Source organism: Pongo pygmaeus, chromosome 2 (genome assembly GCF_028885625.2).
Source record: "Pongo pygmaeus isolate AG05252 chromosome 2, NHGRI_mPonPyg2-v2.0_pri, whole genome shotgun sequence".
Classification (NCBI taxonomy): Eukaryota; Metazoa; Chordata; class Mammalia; order Primates; family Hominidae; genus Pongo; species Pongo pygmaeus.
The window spans coordinates 63,177,265-63,184,606 of record NC_085930.1 but is presented as its reverse complement, the minus strand read 5'-3'; the positions used below and the strand labels follow the sequence as shown (position 1 = coordinate 63,184,606).

At 43.6% G+C, this 7,342-nt stretch overlaps 1 protein-coding gene across 3 annotated transcripts in view; it reads left to right on the top strand.

Annotated features, from left to right (window-relative positions):
- The first annotated feature begins 358 nt into the window (after window positions 1-358).
- C2H3orf20 (chromosome 2 C3orf20 homolog) overlaps window positions 359-7,342 on the top strand; it is a 106,278-nt gene continuing 99,294 nt past the window's right edge. The window contains exon 1 of one of the 3 annotated variants that reach the window (XM_063662666.1): window positions 359-448. Coding sequence is in view for 1 of the 3 variants with exons in the window: in XM_054482250.1 (XP_054338225.1) it covers window positions 1,938-1,946 (9 nt within the window). In the remaining 2 variants the exon portion in view is untranslated. Of the gene's footprint in view, window positions 449-1,804; window positions 1,947-7,342 lie in introns of those variants that run through there. The other 2 variants (XM_054482250.1, XM_054482249.1) reach the window with 2 other exon arrangements.

The following is a 7,342-nucleotide window of genomic DNA, read 5'->3' as shown; positions in this document are numbered from 1 at the left end:
TGAAACCCTGTCTCTACTAAAAATACAAAAAATTAGCCGGGCGTGGTGGCGGGCGCCTGTAGTTCCAGCTATTCGAGAGGCTGAGGCAGGAGAATGGCATGAACCTATGAGGCGGAGCTTGCAGTGAGCCAAGGTCGCGCCACTGCCCTCTAGCCTGGGCAACAAGGGCAAAACTGCGTCTCAAAAAAAAAAAAAAAAAAACAATGAATAGACAAAGAAAGATGAAAAGAGGATGTGTGTGTAACACAGAGCAGAAGGACTCGAGGCCGACTGTGGAGTAGAAAGGAGAAGGGAGACAGGGACACGGCAGGCAGCAGGAAGAGCTGTAGGTGTGGGAGCCAGCATCACAAAGGGTCCATCCCAGGTGACCACATCCATGCCTGCAGCACCCGGGTGGACGGCGAAGCAGTTGTGCTCGTTGGCTCATGGTCGCTGTTATCTAATAACTGTGAGTCACATTTTCTCTGGGATTTCAAAAACTAAATAAACCTATTTATAATCCCCTCTTAACAGTATAATTTAGTTCAGTGTTTTGTGAGCCCTTTTCTGTTTCAGATCCAGTTCTTTGAGTATTGACACACCATCACAGTCTTACTGTGTGACAGGGGCCTGGCTTGTACTAGTGTATCCAGCAGATGGCATTAGAATTCTTAGATGTCAGCTCCATACTCTTAAAACAGCACCCTCCAACAGAAATAAAAAATAAACCTGTGGCGCATGCCTGTAATCCCAGCTACTTGGGAGGCTGAGGCAGGAGAATCACTTGAGCCTGGGAGGTGGAGGTTGCAGTGAGCTGAGATCACACCATTGCACTCCAGCCTGGGCAACAAGAGCGAAACTCCGTCTCAAAATTAAAAAAAAATAATAAGCCCAGAGTGTCATTTTCAATTTTCTAGCAACCATATTTAAAAAGTGAAATTATAATATATTTTATTTAACTCAGCATATCCAAAATATTTCAACATGTACTCAATATATGCAAATTATTAGTGAGATCTAAAATTATTATTCTTCACGCTAAGAATTCAAAACTCACTGTGTATCCGGTTATAGCACATCTCAATTTGGATGCTAACGTTTCATCAGGAATACTTGATCTGTATTTAGATTTTGTAAAATATGCAGTTGAAAAACACAAATTCATATCCAAGTTGTTCCAAAGATACTTAAACAGTAAAGTTTTTCAGTAACTGAATTGAACATCAAGTTTGAAAAAATAAAACCCACTTCCTTAGTCATGCTAACCTTATTTCAGATGCTCAAAGGGCCCATGCATCTAGTGCTGCTGTCCTGGATAGAGCGGCTCTAAGTGATCTGCTTTTACACGCTTTATGGTCTGACTATACATAATCCTCCCATTAGTAACTAAAGTATTGGCCAATAAATTTCTCCCAGACATACATTAAACATTCACAATACTCTGTGGCCATGTTTAACTTGGGAGCAAGTAGTGGCAAAACCTCCTATAGAAAAACGTGACCACACCTCATTCATGCCTTTGTAGAGCTAAGCAAAATGCTTTAGATCAAAAATTGCCTTGAGTTATTTACTTTCATTGTAATCTGTCCTCTAGGCCTTTGTGTGTTTTGATAGAGTTCGTTTGAATTGGCTCAGTAAATCATTTTATTTGCTGCAGAATTCCCAAAGAACATTCAGATCCATATACATGAGATTCCTGCTGCGTTTAGCCATACATTTGCCAGACTTGTGAGGTCGTTTATTCCCTGTGAAAGCTCAAGTGCAGCCCACAGGGAGGTTTTCAGCTGACCTTGTTGTGACATGCAGATGAGGTAGTAGAGTTTAGAATTTGGAACGGGGATGGGTACTGGTCTTTACAGTTAACACAACCTGGAGTAGCCCATGCCATACTGTGTCCTTTTAAGTCAGTAAATTGAACTAAGTCGGTTATTCGGCAAGCAGTTCCTGTAAAAAACTACATGGCTAAGGTGAGTGATGATCATTGAAAGGAATTCATTGACCCACTGAAAAGATGAGAGTAAATGAAACTACCACAGTCATCCTGCCTGCCCCTGTTAGCAGGCTGGGTGAGGTGTTTTGCCCCGGTGGGCTGTGGACATTATCTTCATGTTTAAAGTATGTGTACTGGGGGCGAGAGGCCGGGGATGGTGTGATTGGTGTAGGTCACTGTCTAGGAAAACTAGAAAATCCAAATGTTCAAAGGAAGTAAGGTGTTGTAGTGAAAACCTGTCACCCTGGCCTATTGATGTTCTGTTATGGTGTTTCTTAGTAAATCCCAGGCTGGATCTATATAGTCACTCATAGTAAGTGTGCGTTTGTCCAGCGGTAGGAGTGGACAGAAATATTGCATCTGTTCCACCCTCAATTGAAACAGCTTCTTTCTCCACTGTATTTCTTTTGTTTTTGTTATTTATTTATTTATTTATTTATTTATTTATTTATTTATTTTTGGAGATGGAGTCTCGCTCTGCTGCCCAGGCTGGAGTGCAGTGGCTCACTGCAACCTCCACTCCCTGGGTTCAAGTGATTCTTCTGCCTCAGCCTCCCGAGTAGCTGGGATTACAGGCACGCACCACCACGTCCGGCTAATTTTTGTATTTTTAGTAGAAATGGGGTTTCACCCATGTTGGCCAGGCTGGTCTCGAACTCCTGACCTCAGATGATCTGCCTGCCTCATCCTCCCAAAGTGTTGGGATTACGGGTGTGAGCCACTGCACCCAGCCCTCCACTACATTTCTAATTGCCACATTCTCCCTAAGTCTGAAAGCTTACATGCTTGTTAACAGTTTGGCCAGGTTTTAAGCATTTTCTGTGGGGTGTACTGCCTTCCTTCCCCCTGCCTCCCACCTTTTTTTTTGGTCATTATTCCCTGAGGTTGAACAGAGTCCACCTCCCCGCACCCCACCCCACACCACCCTCCCCACACACAGCCATAGTTGTTCAGGGTTTTTGAAAACCAAAAAATACAAGAGTGGGCCTTGCTCCCAGCCCAGGTCTCTCAGGTCGCAAATGAGTCTGATAACTGTGCCACTGTCTTTGCTGGGAACACAGGTTTTATTGCTTTTCCAAAAATAATCACCTTTTCCTTAAAAAGAAAAGGCTTTGTATCTCTGTGTCCAACTTATGATCTGCACAGGTTTCCATGGAATGTGTAATCAGTGTATACGCACCATTTCGTTCTTCTTTCTTTAACGTTTCTAAAACCAATCTTCCTAGTTATTTTTAATTGTTGCCTAATAGTTCATCAGCTTAATGTACATCATTATTTCACTATAGGGAATGAAGTGGCTATAAGCATCTTTTAGTATGGTTTAACAGACATCGATCTTTATACAGATAACTTCCCTGACACTCCTCCCCCCATTTTGAAACTGTCCCCTGGGGTGCCACTTTCATAAGCAGGAAAACTGGGTCAAAGAGATGGTCGATTTTATGTTTCTTGATGGGTCTTGTCAGGAGACCCATCAAAGTAAGGGCCCTTTGATACCACAGTGAATCTCCTTGAGAATCCACTCCAGGATGGCCACCATGAGATTCCAGTGTCACATTAAACCTTGGCTTCTCATGAAGTTAAGCTCAATCTTATGTGCAGTGGCCCCGACCCTGCTCACCTTAAGATCCACTTCTCTCTAGCAGAGCCCTTCTTTCCTTTTCTCTGCCAAGCATCTGTCCAGAATGCTGTTTTATATGCTTAACAGTACAGGGAACAGCATCTATTAATATTCCTAGGCCCACCTCCATTTCTTTTATGCATCTAGTGAGTGCTGATTCTCAGACCTGTCCTAGCCTAAAGCCATGCCTGCTCACAAATTGCAGTCACGCGCTGACATCTGGACTCGCTGCCCTTGTCAGAAGTATTTCTGATTAAAATCAGAGAGCCAGAAACTAGAGAAAATAGCAGAGAACACCATGACCAGATAACCTGAGGAGGCTTAGTTTGATTGTCTTCTTAAGTATACAGCTGTGTATACTTTGACCAAAAAATGTGTTCTGGATCAGTGCCAGTAAAGGGGTGGAGGTATGCCCTCTCTCTGCTTTTAAATCTATGCCCATTTCCCCTCAGCTGCCTTCTGGCCAGGTACCCTTGATTTTCCTGAAGCTTATTCAGAACGTCTTCCCTTTTCCTCCCTGTCCTGCTTTTGCACCACCATGTACCCCTGGCAGTTTGCTGGGTCTGTGCCTTTTTATACCCTTCCAGGTGCTCTTTTTTTTTTTTTTTTTTTTTTAGATGAGAGTTTCGCTCCTGTTGCCCAGGCTGGAGAGCAATGGCGCGATCTCGACTCACTGCAACCTCTGCCTCCCAGGTTCAGGCGATTCTCCTGCCTAAACCTCCTGAATAGCTGGGATTACAGGTGCACACCAGCATGCCTGGCTACTTTTTGTATTTTTACTGGAGACGGGGTTTCACCATGTTGGCCGGGCTGGTCTCAAACTCCTGACCTGAGGTGATCTGCCCGCCTCGGCCTCCCGAAGGGCTGGGATTACAGGTGTGAGCCACCATGCCCGGCCTGAACATCCTTTTTGATCGTAGGCAGAAATAAGCGTGCTATGGGTGCAGCTCACGTCCTTGGCTAACCCCTAGCAGCAGCTGTGCATATCCACTCACCCCACCGCACTTCTCTCCACGCTGCCAGCAACAGAAGGAGCACCCTACAATGCAGATGCCTCCTTTGTTTGCCAACTTCAGTAGTTTCCCATCAGCTACAAGATCAAGCTCAGGCTCCTCTCACCTGGTCCTACCCTCCCCACCTCTACACTACCCTGTAGCGGCATCCAGTTCCTTGCTGTTCCGCAAACTTGTCAAGGCTGTTTGGAGCCTTCAGCCTATACAAGAGCTGTGCCCATCGCCTGGCATACAACCTTTGACCACTTCAAATAATGACCTTTTTTCTACTTAACATTTACTGAGCACTCAACTCTGTGCTGCGTGTGTGCTGACCCTTCACACACATCACCTCACTAATCCTCACAGTCCTTGAAGGTGGGGACTAGTGTCACACGTGGCCATTGGAAACATCACACAGATCAAAGGCTGGGCTTAAGGTCACATCGCCTGAACACACATTCATGTGATGTGAGAACCTTAACTCTTGGTCTCCCAGTGACACTTCCTTCTCTGGGTTTCCATTCCGCCTTGCAGAGAGCACTCTGACTTACTGTAGCCTTCTGTGTGTGTCTCCCCTCTCTACTGTGAGCCCCTCGAGAGCAGGGCCCATGCCTTCCCCATCCCTGTCCCAGAAGCTAACTGGAAACAGTGGAAACATGCAGCAGATTGTTGACTGAAGAAGGTGCTGCGTCCATGGCCATCCCTCATATCCTTTATAAATTTCTTATACATTTCATTTCTTTCTGGGAATTGCATCTTGAAGCTTTGTTTATAGCCATCTGCATGGGTCCCTTAGGCTACATGGCTGACTTTAATGTTACAGATGTTTTTCCGTTTCTGGCATGTAGCAGTGCTGGGCTTAGCATTGTAGAGATTATAAAAGAGAAGACATGGCCCCTGCCTTCCAATTGCAGAGATGAGACCATATGGGACACAATTAGCCATTAAAGACAATACATTTCAGTATTTGCATGGAGTATTTGATTATACAGCAGATGCAAATTCTTTGGAATGACATACAAGGCCCTGCAAGATCTGATTCTAGGCCACTTTCCCAGTTTCATCTGCTACTCTCCCACGGATTCCCCCACACCCCAGACATACTGAGGTGCGTGCAGTCCTCGGAGCTCACCATGCTTCCAATGTCACCATCTCTTTGTAGGTGCTGTTCCTTCTTCCTAGAATGCCTGTCTTCTTCCTATCTGCCTGGCAGCTTCTTACTCATCTTTTAGAACACTGTCTAGTGCCAGTTCTTTCCTTTTTGTTTTTGTTTTTGTTTTCATGGCCTTTGTACATTTTTCTGTAGTGTGACCCTTATCACATAAGTTGATTTTGTAAGTCTGCTCTGCCTGTTCACTGCTGAGTTACTTTAGGTCAAGATCCATGTCTCGGTGATGGAAAAATGAATGACAAAATAGAAATTGGATAAATGGAAAGGAAGGAGTGATGATCTAACATGGCTGGGGGTCAGTGGGGAATCACTTTCATAGGCCAGAATAGAGAGCTAAATAAAGTGGCTTAAAGGCATTAGGGGTTCATTTGCATGTGGAAAAAGCTTGGAGGTGGATGGTTAAGTGCTGGTGTGGGTGCCACAATGTCATCAGGAGCCCGGGCTCTGCTGCGCAGCTTGGCCACCTTTAATGCAAAGTTTCCCTCTTCAGGGTAACCTCGTGGCTCAGAATGGTTGCTGGAGCTACAGCCACCTTATCCATTTCAGGCAAGAAGGACTAGAGAGGTCAGCTGGTAAAAAAAAAAAAAATAATAATAATGTTCATTCCCTGAAGGCAGCCTCCTTCAAACAGATTTCTCAGGGTCCTTTACCCAGGAGCTTCATCTGCATCTCAGGCCAGGATGTAGTCACATGGTCACTTCTGAGTTTTGAAGAGATGTAAATATACAGCAATAAACGTAGGTTATCTCCACATTTAATTTAAAATGACATTGCTTTTTAAAACAGATTTTAGATCTGAATACACATTTCTCAAAAAAAGATATAAAATGGCCGATAAACATATGAAAAGATGCTTAGGGAAATACAAATTAGTCTTTAGGGAAATACAAACCAGAACCACAATGAGACATAATTTCACATCTACTAGGATAGCACTAGAGTCAAAAAGGCATAATAACAAGTGCTGGCAAAGAGAGAAATTGGAATTCTCATAATGCCACTGGTGGGACTGTGAAATGATACAGCAGTCTGGCAAGCCCTCACAAAGTTAAACACTGAGTTACCCTATGACCCAGCAATCCCACTTCTAGGTATACATATGTGAGAGAATGAAAACATACATCCACACAAAAGCTTATGTATGCATATTCACAGCACTATTCATAATAGCCAAAAAATAAAAATAACCAAAATGCCCATTAACAAATGAGTGGATCAACAAATTGTGGTATATCCATACAGTGGAATATTATTCTGCCATTAAAAGGAATGAAGTACTGATACATGGTATATAACATGGATGAATTTAAAAAACATTACAGCAAGTGAAAGAAGACAGTCACAAAAATAACCACATAGTTGATGATCCTATTTTTATGAAATGTCCAGAACAGGCAAATCCATAGAGACAGAAACTAGATGAATGGTTGCCTGAGGGTGAGGGGAAACAGGGAGTGACTGATGATGGGTTTTGTGTGGGGGCAATAGGATGTTCTAAAATTAGACAGTAATGGTTATACAACTTGGAATATACTAAAAGCCATTGTACACACGTTAAAAAGGGTGGATTGTATGTGAATTTTGTC